This window comes from Echiichthys vipera (assembly GCF_963691815.1).
Source record: "Echiichthys vipera genome assembly, chromosome: 13".
NCBI classification, from domain to species: domain Eukaryota; kingdom Metazoa; phylum Chordata; class Actinopteri; order Perciformes; family Trachinidae; genus Echiichthys; species Echiichthys vipera.
The window spans coordinates 24,051,745-24,066,585 of record NC_139838.1 but is presented as its reverse complement, the minus strand read 5'-3'; the positions used below and the strand labels follow the sequence as shown (position 1 = coordinate 24,066,585).

The 14,841-nt window shown below is 41.6% G+C and overlaps 2 protein-coding genes across 4 annotated transcripts in view; both read right to left on the bottom strand.

Moving 5' to 3' along the window:
- Positions 1-203: 203 nt before the first annotated feature.
- On the bottom strand, positions 204-5,738 carry naxe (NAD(P)HX epimerase). Of its 2 annotated transcripts, none has more exons than XM_083925192.1 (7): positions 5,694-5,738; positions 3,787-3,977; positions 3,508-3,616; positions 3,241-3,351; positions 2,289-2,399; positions 1,787-1,934; positions 204-1,034 (listed from the first exon to the last, which is right to left on the bottom strand). In XM_083925192.1, exons 2-7 carry the CDS (start codon positions 3,957-3,959, stop codon positions 835-837), a joined length of 852 nt encoding a protein of 283 aa, XP_083781318.1. In that variant the 5' UTR covers positions 3,960-3,977; positions 5,694-5,738; the 3' UTR covers positions 204-834. The 2 variants fall into 2 exon arrangements, with proteins under 2 accessions (XP_083781318.1, XP_083781319.1); XM_083925193.1 differs by having other exon boundaries at positions 3,787-3,974; positions 5,694-5,723.
- Positions 5,739-7,059: 1,321 nt separating this feature from the next.
- The window catches only part of LOC310955309 (lamin-A-like), a 9,939-nt gene continuing 2,157 nt past the window's right edge, over positions 7,060-14,841 (bottom strand). Inside the window, exons 3-13 of one of the 2 annotated variants that reach the window (XM_083925119.1) lie at positions 13,016-13,172; positions 12,563-12,688; positions 12,256-12,426; positions 11,920-12,045; positions 10,191-10,411; positions 9,808-10,084; positions 9,590-9,697; positions 9,383-9,502; positions 9,170-9,226; positions 8,429-8,626; positions 7,060-8,292 (exon numbers count right to left, since the gene is read on the bottom strand). In XM_083925119.1, the coding sequence (XP_083781245.1) occupies positions 8,257-8,292; positions 8,429-8,626; positions 9,170-9,226; positions 9,383-9,502; positions 9,590-9,697; positions 9,808-10,084; positions 10,191-10,411; positions 11,920-12,045; positions 12,256-12,426; positions 12,563-12,688; positions 13,016-13,172 (1,597 nt within the window). In that variant the 3' untranslated portion in view covers positions 7,060-8,256. The remainder of the gene's footprint in view (positions 8,293-8,428; positions 8,627-9,169; positions 9,227-9,382; positions 9,503-9,589; positions 9,698-9,807; positions 10,085-10,190; positions 10,412-11,919; positions 12,046-12,255; positions 12,427-12,562; positions 12,689-13,015; positions 13,173-14,841) is intronic. The other variant, XM_083925120.1, reaches the window with a different exon arrangement.

Here is a 14,841-nt window from a genome sequence, read left to right as displayed (position 1 = left end):
TGCATTTATTTGATTTTCTCTAAAGGTTAGCTGTGAAGATTGATACCAGTCTTATATCTGCGTGTTAAAGAGACAATTCACCACCTTTAATATGAAGGTCCAGTCAGTGTTGATGGTATTTGAAGCCAGTTGAAGCAGTAAACTCCTCAGTGTGTGTTGTATTGACAGAATGAGTTCCCTTGTAAATAAAAACATGGAGGCTCTTCAGTCTGAACCATAACAGCAACAACGCTTTATTGTTTCCCACATGATCAACGGCAGCACTTTACACCTTCACTTTCCGTTTACCTTTCACAATAAAAGCCCAGCTTGAATTCATTCGCTAAGAGGCAACTTCACAAAAAAGCTTACAGTGACGTTTAGTGACAAGAAAATACTCACTCCATGGTCATCTGCCCTCTCGGCCCTGCTGGTCTTGGTTCTCTTTTTAAGTTTCCAAGTTTCCCTGCAAGTACAGAGCTGCAAATGAAGCATGAGCTTGACCGTTTCGGTTTGTTCCCAGGCTACGGAGCAAGAGTTAGGATGTGGAGATGTGGAGATCACTTCACGTAACTCCATGTACGACTACAAATGATCATTTTTACAATTGTGTTTGTGTTTGGTTGAAACAAACAGGGTGCGTGTCATTTTGTGAAGAGCAGGTACGCATCTTTTCCATTTTCGGACAGAGCCAGGCTGTTTACCCTTGTTCCCGGTCTTTACGCTTAACTACACTTTTACCCCCGGATCCGTAATAAAGGCACAGCCGTGAGTGGAAGGATGAGAATTGTTTCCAAATATGTTGAACAATTCCTTTAAAAACAACATCCGATCATCAAACCTTCAGTGCTTCCCCTACAGTTGCAACACACAGTCCAGGCCGGGGTACGGAGGCAGGTTGAGCTGGTACTTCCTCTCGAGGCCCGGCGGCACAAACCGCCCTCCCAGGAAGTGGTATCGCCCTCTGAACAGGGACGCAGACTTCTTGGGAGCAGTGAGAGAGATGAGCGTGTCGGGCTGCAGTCCATCTGCACTGCCATGCTCCACATCCCAACCTTTAAAAAAGCAAACACACAAAACATGTCACACTCCACGGCTTCCTCTTCTTATTTACTTATCTCTCGTTTTTCTCTTTGTTATAGTTTTGCTGTGACACAGACTGATTCAAACTGAATGTTTACTTTCTTTATGATTGATAATTATAAATATTTATAGATATAGTATTAATATATATAGTTTTCAACATCTTCCTATCCTTTTTGAACATGAACTTTATTATTTGAGTCATGTATGTATTACTTAAGACTCTGAGGATCCCATTTGCTAGATTTTCTTTTTTCGCTTTCTTTTTACGGCTAATTCGCTTTATTTAGTTTGTATTATTATTATTTGACATGTTTAAACCTTTTCTAGTGCAATAATTACATTTATAACAACTCTTATTCTAATGCAGATTCGATCAATAGCAGATGCAGAAAGTTTAATCGAGGCTTAAGCTTGAATTTATGCATTTTTGCCTAATTTAAATATAAGTCATTGGTAATTGGAAAGGTTTAAATTCTCATGACACTCATTTTTGTCAGCCGACCGATCGTTATGAGGCTGACTTCATGTTTCCACAACAACCAAAGTCCCAGGCGAAACTAGTGGTCAGTAATAATCTTGTATCTAAAGAAAGCAACGCAGTGGAACAGCAGTTTTGTGCAGCAATCTGTCAGGCATCACTTTTAACAAGATTAAATGTCAACGACAGCGTGGACGTATATTTTTCTTTGGTAAAACTCTGTACTCGTCTCTGAGGACTGACCTGAGGGGATGTCGATGCTGGCCACAGGCGCCGTCGTCTTCTTGAGCACGTCCAGGATGGAACCAAAAGGCTCTCGCACGGCGCCCTTAAAGCTGAAGCCGAAGATGGCGTCTATCACCAAGTTGTACGCCTCGTCGATTACTTTAGCCTGAGAAAAAAACAGCTTTTTTCAGATGAAACGAAAGGTTTTTCTTTTTGCCTCGCAAGCATCAACATATGATCATAAATTTCACACGTAAAACGCCTGAAAATGTTGATCTGTACCTTGGAAGTGTCAGTAAATGACTCCATCATTAATCAAAGTACTTTACTGACTGTGTGTGCAATAAAACCTGACCCTAATCCCCCCACAGGGATAGCTCCGGCTTCATCTACTCTAAACTGCAGCCACATTTAGCAAGGCCCAACAATGTGTAATGCAATACTAGTAATCAAATGCACACACATGATACCAATACGCATCTTTACCACTAGGCTGCTGCATTATTGATTAACGCCAAACCTCAGGCATCTCAGTCAGGAAGGGGATCTCCATTTTCTGGCACTGTGTGGTCAGGCCCTGGAACAGAGGTTTGTTTGGCCTCTTCGGGTACAAGATGGTGGGCTCATAACCCTGCAAGAGGACACGGGAAACATTATTTAATCTTTAATCTCCACTCCGCACAGAACAGGTTTGATAAAATGGGTAAAGAATGCATTCGGACTGGCCCAAAGCTGCAACTGAGAGACTTGTTTAGCAAAGACTGCCCTTACATGGTCTTCTGTTGAAGCTATTTAACTAACTGACACAGAGGGCGCACTCACACTGTCCATCCTTACTGTGCCCAAGCACGTTTCACGGCTAAAGTGTAGTTTGTTTGACCAGTGTGAGTGCAACCGTACAGCGCCTAGTAACGGTACGCTTGGGAAAGGTGGACTTTTGTAAAGCACGTTTGCACATGTACGAGCACGAGCGTGAGCACGTGTACGAGCACGAGCACGAGGCCTATGGCAGTTCTGACGTCATTTTATGTGCGCCTGTTGGGACATAGAAAAAAAAAAGACGGACCATGCACAGACATTTTAAACAATGGCGGTGAAAGGTTCACATTGGTGTGATGCGGAGGTGGAGTGTTTACTGCAGATTTGGTCGATGAAAATATTTAAAAACAGTCGACAAGACGCACAAAAACTCTGAGGTCTACGGAAAGATTTGGAAACAAAGCGACGCAATGGCGTCGATTAATGCGTGTGACGTGTGACCCGTGACACGTGACGCGTGACGTGTGACGTGTTACGGCGTGATGACGTATAGGCAGCAAGAAGCATTCGCCGAGGCCCAGGTAGTGTGAGTACAAATGGGCCTGGGGCGCGGGGGGAGAGCGAGGTGGGGACAAGTATCCTAAAGCACGGGGCACGGTACGGACGGACAGTATGAGTGCGCCCTAACGTTCACACAACGAGAGGGGACTCACAAAGAGTTTGAGATGTCGGGCACAGACCAGGCCATCGCCTCCGTTGTTACCTGGTCCACAGATCACCAACAGAGACGGCGTGGCTTTGACCAGGGAAGTAACTGGATACGCCTGCATGAACAAAACAGACAGAAAAAACAAGGGTGTTCTTCACAGCAGCTACTCAAGAGAAACGCTTCTCATGATGTCGAGTAATCAGATTATTCCTCTCTTCTGTATTAAACAGTCATTTTTATTTCAAAATAAAAGCCCGGGTTGGCCTCTCACCCTGGCGATGGCTGTGGCGCAGCTGAGTCCGGCCAGCTCCATCAGCTGGTCCACGCTGAAGCCGTACTCACTGAAGAGCTCCTCATCAATGTGCTGCGCCTCCTCCTGCCTGTGGAGCGTCGATTAGCGTGTTAGCATGTTAGCTTAGCACGCAAGCACACGTTCTGCCGTGTGAATTAAATACTGGACAAATTAGAAGTGTTTCCTAATTTTATTAAGACTGAACACAAACTTACACACAGTTGATTTTTTTGGGTGGTATTAAAAAAAGTATCTTACCCGAGATATTTGATGTTGTGGGCCATGGTGGACGCTGCTCTGCTGCTCAAACAGTCTTTCCTGTGGTTACCAGCTGCAGCGTTCAGAGGACATGTCCCGGTCTGAGCGAGGACCGCCGTCGCCCTTGACGTCACCAGGAAGCCGATCCCAAACAGAGCCCGCACGCTCAACATCCAGATGGATCCGAACTGCTGGAACAGAAGAAACCAAAGCGATGAACACTGAACCGAAGTCAGTCCCCACATCGACCCCAGGACTTAGTGAACTGATAGAAGTGTCACTGCAGAGCCAGGAAAACAAGAAACTGTTATATACAGTGAAGCCTGCAGACAACTCGAGTGTTGTTGATGTTGTTGTTGTTGTTGTTGCTCTGCTAACGCTGCATCCTCCATCCCCCTGCTGGCTGCGAACTCCCAGTCCCTGAGGAGGTGTTTGCGTGAGTCGTCCCTGTGCTCTGGTCCTGCTCAACACGATTTACAGGAAGAGTTTTGATGCTGTTGTGGAAATGGGTTTCTTCAATACAGATCAACAAACAGGATCAGCTTTTTCTCCGTGGTTTATTTTGACAAAGTGTTTTCCTCTGCAGACAAAAATACGTTCACCCCTGCCTCCTCACGAAGCCCAGAGTCTAGCAGGAACAACCCCGATCCACCCGGCGCTCTGTCTTTTAGAGGAGACAGAACGCGCTAAGCCTCGGTTGGGTGACGTCTTTAGACCAAACAAAACATGCCTCAGACTTTCCAATTCTGAACGCTCTGAACTTCTCTCATCACAAGGTCTCTGACACAGGGTGCAGATGCACAAATATGCCGTTATACCATCATGAGGCAGTTATTTGCGTTATCCATTAAGGAGGTTAAACAGAGGAGACACTGAACTGCGTCTGACCTGACAAAACTGTGATTATGAATTACAAATGTCCAAAATTACCACAACAATGCTAAATTGGATTTTAATATACCAGACTGCACTCAAAGAGAATCATACTGACCCGAAATTATCATACCATGACATTTAACACTCCTTAACTATTCATTTGTTGATGTCATTTTCATTAATTGATTAATCGTTGAATTCATAAAGTGAAATAGTTGAAACTAACGCTGAAAAGATCAGTTGATTAGTGTCTTTATTAAACACAAATACCAAACATTTACTGGATCCAACTCCCAGGAGATGGTGCTTTTATTTATTTTATATTATTAAAATTTTTTGTCAGCTATAAAAAGACATTTTAAAAAAATCAACCTGAGGTCTGGGAAACAGTTTAATATTTTAAACTTTTTTTCTGACATTTTTAAAATAATAGGTGACATTTCAAAACCCAAATTATTACATTTAAAATTATATTAAACCAAAAAAAGCACATTAATACACTTTTGAGAAGCTGGAGAAGCAAATATTTGGCATTTTTACATATTTAAATATAAATTTATCAACATTTTCGTCAATTAACTGAGCTTTTCGTGTACTTATAGCTTCATTATTTATATAAAGATGAAAATGAAATAAAAAATAGCACTTTTGTCTAATTTAATATAATAATAAGTACAAATTAAAATCTGCAACGATGATAAAACTTAATCAACACTGTTAGAAAATTATTTTTACTTTATTTTACTTTTCACACAGTAAATGATGCAGATATCAGTCCATATCTATAAAACACATGCGGATGTTATTTAATGTAATAATGTTTATTTTGTCTGTCGCGAACTTCACCTGCACCTAGCAACGTTAGCAGAAACGAGCTAACGCGTTAGCATTTGCTAATTAACGACACTGAGCAACTGTTAGCGAACTTTTCTTTAAAATAACTTCACATTTTACTGTTTTAAAAAGGCAGTGACGCGACTTACAGGTAAAAATAAACCGATAAAAAGGTGAAAGACGAGAAACAAACAAACCTGCTTCAGTAGTTTCCTCACTTCCGGTTTGTTTTCTAAAAAAGGAAACACTGCTCCAATTTCAAAATAAAAGTCTGAACAGTTCTGTTGTACCATGGAGTATTGATTGAGTTTTGCTTTTATTATAAAAATAGGAATCGGTGTTGTACATCCATGGGTGCAGATCACAGTATTCACAATTTAGATTCACATCTAAAAAGAAATTATTTAAATTGTGGAACAAATTTAAATATAATAATATATTTCTAAATCTATATTCTATCTCTGGTCTCCCCGACAACGCAGATTATGTTTCTGACACAGACACTGATGATCAGCCGACTTTAAAAAGGGCTTCTTATGTTGATATTTATCATTATCAATTAACCATCCATCCTTCCATCCATCCATCCATCCAACTATCTATCCATCCATCCATCCTTTCATCCATCTATCTATCTATCCAACTATCTATCCATCCATCCATCCATCCAAGTATCTATCCATCCATCCAAGTATCTATCCATCCATCCATCCATCCATCCATCCATCTATCCATCCATCCATCCATCTATCCATCCAAGTATCTATCCATCCATCCATCCATCCATCCATCCTTTCATCCATCCTTTCATCCATTCATCTATCTATCCAACTATCTATCCATCCATCAATCAATCCATCTATCATCCATCCATCCATCATCCATCAAACGATCTATTTATCCATCCATCCAACGATCTATCCATCCATCCATCCATCCAACGATCCATCCATCCAACCATCCATCCATCCATTCATAAATCCAACAATCCATCCATCCAACCATAATTTTATTTTATATTTTTAATTTATTTGATTATATTATAATATTATATTATAATATATCATTATATATATTATATTATATTATTATTGTATTATATAATTGTATATCATTGTTGTTGAATTAACATGTAAGCAGCATTTTAATGTTGGAGCTAAAATCTTATTCTGTAAATAGATTTTATAAATCAAGTTAGTGGAGTAAAACTAAAAAGCTGCGTAAAATAGAAATAAAAGTAAAGCACCAGTGCCTGAAATGTTCCTTGAGTACAGAAGTAATGTGCTTTAGTCTGCACCACTGTTAAATGATGAATAAAAATACCGTATTGTTATAAATAAACTATTATCTTAATGGAAAATGTTCAACTCTGATTTGTTTTGAATGAAGGTAACGTTTGGATGCAGTAATGTGAAATTAAATGGTTTTAAATATACACTTCAAATGAGTTCAAATGTTTTCTTTGTGTTGTCTCAGCCACAGTCTGTCAAATAGATTTAACGCCACAGTTCAAAGAGACAAATACTAAAAGTACTTCGACACAATCACATCATTATTGTTGAAAGAGACAAATTCTGAAAAATCGTTTATTATAAAGAAAAATACACAAAATTCTGCAGATCTGTAGCAAAGTTTGGGTCCATTTACTTTCACTTCAGAGGCAAATGCTTTTCAAAATAAATGTATGTTTGTGAAGTGAACACAGATTAAACTACTGCAACCCTGCTGCTTCAGTTTAATGAGAATCAGATTTAACTGTGATGTGAGCAGCACGAGAAAGTATTTAACAACAAGAAACACCTTTTTTCTCGTCCCAACAATTGTTTCAAGTTGTTAAAACATCTGATTTGATCATATTAAAGGCTGGGAGATATTTCCGACCCTTAATTTCACCAATACAAACAAAAGTGAAGCTTTTATCACGATTTAAACTTCAAGAAAGTATTTCATAAGCATGCCTATGTACATTATAAAAAAAGCCGTATAAAGTTTTATTGCATACAAAAAAAAGATTATTCCAAAGTACAGTAACTGAATTTAAAGTGTAATTCTGGCGCAAAATCATCCCATGGGCTTTTTCGGCACTTACACTCAGCAAATAAGCCATAAAGACAGTTTTATTTCGTGTAACAATTATTAACGGACGTGGCTAACAGTGATTAGCTCGGGGCAGTACGGTGAAGGCATTCAAACGTCTTTTTTAACCACTAATGCTGCTCAAAATAACAGCAAACCTCTGCAGCAGCATGAGAAGAGTCCCTACACAGATAACAAAGCACCCATGGGCTCCTTCCTTTGGGACTGACTTTGGTAATCCACTTGAATGGACTTTACTATGAGAGGAGCTGGTACAGGGGCCAGTAGGTAAGTCTTAAGAGCACTCTTTTAATAAACTCTGGGTTCTCTAACTACGTTGTTGGTGCTTTGTTTTCTGTGTAGGGACTTTTCTCATGCTGCTGCAGAGGTTTGCTGTTATTTTCAGCTGTATTAGTGGTTAAAAAAGATGTTTGAATGCCTTCACCGCACTGCCCCGAGCTAATCAGTGTTAGCCACGTCCGGCTGTTAGCGACTCTCTGGGATTTCTCTGTTCATAGTTGGTACACGAAAAAAACTGCCTCGATGGCTTATTTGATGTAGGCAAGTGCTGAAAAAGACCATGATTTTGCGCTGGAATTACACTCCAATAACTAAAGCTAATAACTAAAGGATGAATAACTGAAAACCAATAAAGTTGAAGTGTTTCAGCGTGGATCCAGGGGTTCACATGATGGGACAGTTCTCCATTCTGGCTCCAGTCTGAGAGGAGAGATAAGAGACAAAGTTATCATCAACACACCACACGATTCAAAATAAAGACGTCCAAACACTCCAAGAGGAGCTGAATTACGTGTCTACCTTTTAAAGGTTTAAAAGAATGTGTTGCATCGCTCACCTTGCGAGGAGTGCTGGCGCTGAACACGTAGGAGTGCGGCAGCAGACCCTCAGAGATTCCTCCGCTGCGGAAGGAGCGGGAGGTGGAGGTCATGGAGCAGTTGCCTGATTTGTCTGAGGGAAGTCCGCAGGAGCCGCAGACCACCGTCCGGCTCCGCAGGTTGTACTCACTGTCCCCACATGTGCTGTGAGCCACCTGCTGAGACACAGACACACACACACACACACACACACAAACACAGTGTTAATGTCAAATACTTGGATGTCTGCAAAGATTAATCAATTAAATTATTCACCAACTATTTTCATAATCGATTAATTTGAGTATTTTCTTAAGAAAAGTATTCAACATTTCTCTGATTCAAGTTTCTTGAATGTGAATATTTTCTGGTTTCTTTCCTCTTCTGTGACAATAAACTGTCTCTGTAAATCTCTTTAAATTGTGGACACAACAAGACATTTGAGGACGTCATCTTGAGCTTTGTAAAGCACTGGTCGACATTTTCCACCATTTATCATTTTATAGATCAAACAATTAATTGATTAATTGAGAAAATAATCCGCAGGTTAATAAACAATACTAATAATTGTGGTAACAGCCCTAGTTGAGTGTTTGGTTTTTGTAATTCTCTGGTGATAACTTTAAAGGGGCCAACACTGGGAGACAAGTTTCTGAATGTTGTTTTATTTTGAAAGGACAACAGGAACATCTTTCAGGGATGCAGAATTCAAAGTCTCTCACCATGTCATCATCATCTTCTTCAAGATGTGTGCGGGTGACTTTCCTCATTGCCATTTCCTGGAGGAAGAAGTGTTATAGTGGTTATTTTTGCACGATTTTGACACTTTAAAGCTCAGGACTTGACACTAACACTGTTGCCATAATACAACTTAATGTTATCATAGTACAGATTTGAATAAGGTGTCATATGTTTGACTGGCAGGTTTAAAATACCTCTCCGTTGGCACTGATCAGGGTGGTCTGGAACAGGTCTCCGGTGCCCCAAGAGGCCTGAGTCTTCCACACCAGGTCGGAGGGAGGGTTGTGGGTTCCCCCGGCAGAAGAGGCCCAGATCTGTCAACATGCAGGTAAAGTCAGTTGAGATATCTGCGCTGTGTTCATCTCTGTGTGCTGATTCTGCTGAGGAAAGCTCTCTCTTACCGTGACCCTCTGGCCGGCCTTCAGGGTGAATTTGACCGGGAACTTGAAGATGATGGGCGCACCGGATCCCACCTGTCGCTTCAGCTGCCAGTTCCCCAAATTCTGATCCTGATGTTTGGATAAAACAATGTCAAATCCTCCTAAATTCAGCCTCCAATAACTGCAGACAGCATGTTTTCGCATTGACCAACCACACAGTAAGCTACTCATCTACTCACCTCATCTGATTTGTTGCTGAGTCTGACGTACTTCCCATCCAGGTCCACCTCGTCCACAGTGACCCGTCCGCTGGCCGAGGCCTGCTGGGAGATGCGAGTGCGGGCCACAGCTCCACCTGCGATGCTGGAAGCCTCGCTGTCAGTGTCGTTGGGGCGGCGCCTCTTGGCAGGAGAGGTCTGAGCAGCGCTGTAGTGGGCTGATCGAGCGTGAACTCCTGAAGTAGAGGTACGACTTCCTGTCATTTTGGCGGGCGGGGGGCTGGGGGAGAGACGAAGCCTGCAGGGACAAGATGATATTTATTAACCGGAGGGGGGGAGAAAAGTGCGAGAGGCAAGGAAACGATTGTTTTGTTGAATAAAATCATTGTGAGGAGCCAACACACCTCTGCTCCTCGCCCTCCAGAAGCTTCCTGTAAGCACATATCTCCATATCCAGAGCGAGCTTGACGTCCAGGAGCTCCTGGTACTCATCCAGCTGCTGTTGCATCCGCTGCCTCATCTCGGCCATTTCTCTGTCTTTCTCCCCCAGCAGGTGACGGGTGGTGTCGCGCTCCCGAGACAGGGCGGCCTCCAGGTCTCTTAACTTCGCCTCTCGGGCCGCCAGCTGGATCAAACAGAACACAGGGACCACACCGTTATTGTTTACATTGTTTATATGAAAACAGACAATAAGGAAGCCTGTGAATGTTCTCATTTGTCCAGGTCATCGTTACCCTCAAAGCAATTTCAGTCAAAAGCAACTGGACTTGGTTGTTTGTCTAGGAAGACGTTTCACCTCTCATCCAAGAGGCTTCATCAGTTCATGTACACATCTGACCAGACTGGGACTGGACCAGGACCAGTACCAGGACTAGGCTGTAACTGGACCAACTAACTGGTGTGAGATCCAGGTATTTAACCTCTCACAAGGCAGATGATGTCACTCCAAGACAATAAGGAACCACTAACTAATGTTATAATTGATGTATTTTGGGGTGAAGATGAGGGCTGAGTGACATTTTGGTCACATAATGAGTGTAAGTTTGGTTAAGATCAGCCAAGAGAGGTAAGAAGTGTTCATTTTCATGTGCATCCTCACGTCATTATTTTAATGTGTGTTGAAATCGTTGCACTAATATTATCATACTGTTCCAATTATCATACAGCTTATTTTTAGTGCACTAATTTTCTTGACATTTCATTTTTGATATAATTATAATGTGTTTGTGTGTGTATAATGTGTTTTTGCATTTACATCTTATCCAGTGTCGTAGCTTGTACATCTTATATTTTCTTTTTGTTTAAAAAATGTTTCTTTATTGTATAAAGTTGTCCCTGTGCTGCTCTACAAGCCTCTGCAAAACAAACAGGAAAGTGTTATTATAATGTGAAAATGTAACATTAAATTTGTATGGAAGTAAATCTGCGTCAAAGGGGTTTTAAAATTAAAAAGCCATTGAAGTCTGAGCGCTGAATATTTAAGCATTGAAATTATGTATCTGAATTTAACTCAACTTCAAATTTTCAACGACTCATTTTCACTTTTATTTTCTAAAGTTCACAAATTCAGAATCAAAAATTCAACGTTTAAAAATTCAACATCCTAAATTCAAACGTGTAATACGATGTAAAAAATTCAACTTATATATTTTCAACTATATAGTTTTACTTCCATAAACATGAGCACACCTGAACCTTTAAATGATACTTCATATACATTTTTTTAAATCTTAATTTCTGTAAATGTGTAAACAGATCTTTTGGTTTTGGTTTTGCTTTAAAGTTAGAGAAGCATTCAACATAATGCCCCTTTTGCTGTAAATCTTAAAAGGCATGAGTTCATAATGATTCACTGTTTGTTTAATGTCTTTGTATAGCTGTAATTTTATCTCATGTGACAGGTGCAATATATCTTTTGTGTCATGTTGTGTGTTGTTGCGTTGTCTTAATCGCTATATTGATTTAAGTTGTTTGCAGCTTTGTGTTGCACTATTGCCAAAGCAAAAAGGTGGAGAATAAAGTATATCTTATCTTATCTTATCGATGCATTACGCACACAAGCGTCTTGCGTAAGGCGTAAGTCCCGATAAGAACCCTGACTGTGATGTGTGTGAGCTGCTTATTCCAGCTCACCTGTTTCTGCAGCTGGCTGAGCTGAGCGGACATGGACTCCAGGCGGATTCGTGTCTGCTGGAGCTCCTCGTGCGCCGCTCCGACCAGGTGGCTGTTCCTGTCCGCTGACTGACGAGCGTTGTCCAGCTGGCAGAAAGAAACAAGGTAGAAAATGACTTAAATCCAAAAACAAAAACCCTACAGTCTGAATCTCATTTTGCTTCAGTCCAACACAAAACAGTTTGATGCCCTCTGTTATGATGTTTTGGATTTATTGTGTTTCTGATATTTTCCGCTGAAAAACACAAGTTTGGGTTCATTTTTCTACCTTATATCAACATTACATTGATGGTCTACCTTGGCATTGTAGGTTTTCTCAATCTCATCTTTGTACATTTTGATCTGCAGCTCGTGCTGGTTGCGCATGTCCATCAGCGCCTCGGCCAGCTTGCTTTCAAAGTCCTGCTGGTTGCCGTTGTCCACCTCAACCATACGAGACTCGTGACGCCGCTTTGTCTCCCGCAGTTCCTGTTGGAGAATTACAAAATCAAGATCACTTCCAATCCCAACTACAAATACATGCTGGACTTTAAAGTGATGTTGTGGAGAAAGTTCCTTTTTGAAGTGATTTATTCAGTGTAAGAACTTTTCTAAGGGGTCTGACCTCAGAGTGGAGGTTCCTGGAAAACTCCAGCTCCTCTTTGAGGGTCTGGATGCGATTCTCTCCATCCACCCTCCTCAGCATCTCATCCTGCAGCTGCTTCTTGGCATCTGCCAGACTGGTGTCCAGCTGAGAAAGTGCGACAGATACTGAATATTAGTACAAAGCAGTGCACAAACATTCAGATAAACAGGCCGTACATTTACTGAATATTATACTTTATTTTCTTAGTCTTGGGCTCGTGAGGCCCTTTCAAAACTTCACTCAGAAATAAAAAGCTAGTGTTAAACAAATATAGTGTTGATAAGCGGACATTTATGATCACGAAGTGGGAAACACACGATGTGAGAGACAAACTAAGAGTTGGTGAGCTTGTAGGCGAATTACAGCAAGATTGACCCCAGATGTGTTTCCAGTTTCCACTGAGCTATAAATTGAGCGTGGGTTTGAGTTTACCTTGGCAACCTGCGCCTTCAGGTCCCTGTTTTCCACCTCGAGGTTACGCTTCTCTCCCAGAGCCGTAGTCAAGGACGCGTCCTTCGAGTTCAGCAGAGCCTCCAGGTCTTTGAGCCTCTGCAACGCTGCACCCAACTCTGACTCCTTTTTGGTGTTCCTGCACGGACACAAAGGGGTCTCAGGTGTTTAGTTTCATCTTCCTGGATGTGTTTTTGCGTTGATAAAGGATCCCAGTGAACAGAATAGGGATAGACATCAACTTTGCTTTGTAACTTGAAGTAGTTCGAGTTTTTTGAGGTGGGGTTGTATGAGGTTGTTATCTATAGTCAGTGTATTAGTAAATTACGGTATTTCCCCCGCTTTACCTCGCCATCAGAGAGTCCTGTTTAAGTTTACGGCATTGAGGATCTGAAGCCTTTGTATGCTCTCCTCAAAGCCTCCAGAGTCAGTCATTTTACCTCCCAGAACACAGGAGTTTCTGGTCTACTGCTGCCCCATCAGTTAATCTGTTTGTGTTGTCGCGTGACTTTGGTGTTTTAAAACGGTGAGAAACTGACAAAAATAACAGACAAACTAACTGATGGAGGCAACAGCAGACCTTAAACGCCCGTCCTGTGAGGTTAAATTACTGTCTTTGTCAAAGGAGTCTGGTGGCTTTGAAGAGAGCATAAAACATCTTCAGCTCCCCCTGTGTACACTTAAATAAAGAGTACATTCTTACTAATATTGATCTTTTAGGTGGCTAAGATACATTAAGCTGCTGCCCCCCGACCTCAGATGAACATTGCGTGTCTTCTGTGTCCGTCCTCCTGTCTGCTTTTCCAAACTAAGGACATACTGGCCGTCATCTACTGTGGATAAGTACCTCACACAACCACACTTCGAAAAACCAGAACTCCCCCTTTAAGTTACATCTTCAGCGATGTGTTTTTCATATTGATAGAGGGTTTACCCGTGAACAGAATAGGGACAGACATCTATCAGCTCTGTAACTTAAGAGCCGAGTGGAAACTGAACTACTACAGTTTCCTTTACGCAGTCTAATTAAACAGGAATGAGCTATTTTTGAAGAAGGATGTAGTCTGGATGAAATAGAGACGGGAAAGACCTCGGTGCATATGACTCATAGGCCACAATGATCCGAGTCCAATCCAATGCATGTGGTGGCCACAGACCACAGCCGTTGGTGTTTAGCTGAGACGCTGCCATGGCAACGGCTTGACTTTGCCAAACACACGTCGGCTGTCGTCTCAATATTTATGGAAAAATAATGGAGGCAAGAGTGGAGCCCTCTAAACACTGCCACGTATTGTGTGCATAATGATTGCTTTGGTGAAGGAGGAGAAACTGGGGAAAGAGTTAGTCATCTGGCTCTGGTGGCGGCGTTGGGAAGGAGACGGAGGAGAAGTCCAACGTCAAACTGCAGTGAGCAATGAGGAGGGTATGCTTACGCCAGGGCGTGGCCCCGGGAGCAGGACAACGCTGCTCGCAGAGTGTCAGCAGTAAAGCATCAGCTATTTAAAGCTAATGAGTAACTGTGTTCTGCTGCTGCGGATTAACACGCAGACATGTTTGATCACAGACGCTCTCATTCACACTTTTAAGGACTAACAGACAAAGATCTGGTTAAAAATGTGCATTTCAGAAGCTGTTTCCTCACCTTAGATCAACTACAGATCTGCTTCAGTTGTGTCTTTTCATTGTATTAAAGGGTAAACAGGCGGATTTTCTTTTTAACATTGACCAAAAACCCTCTCTAATCTTGGAAAAGAAGCATCCGGTTACACAGTTGTGTTGCTTTCTTGATATCTACAGTTCTTTTGTAA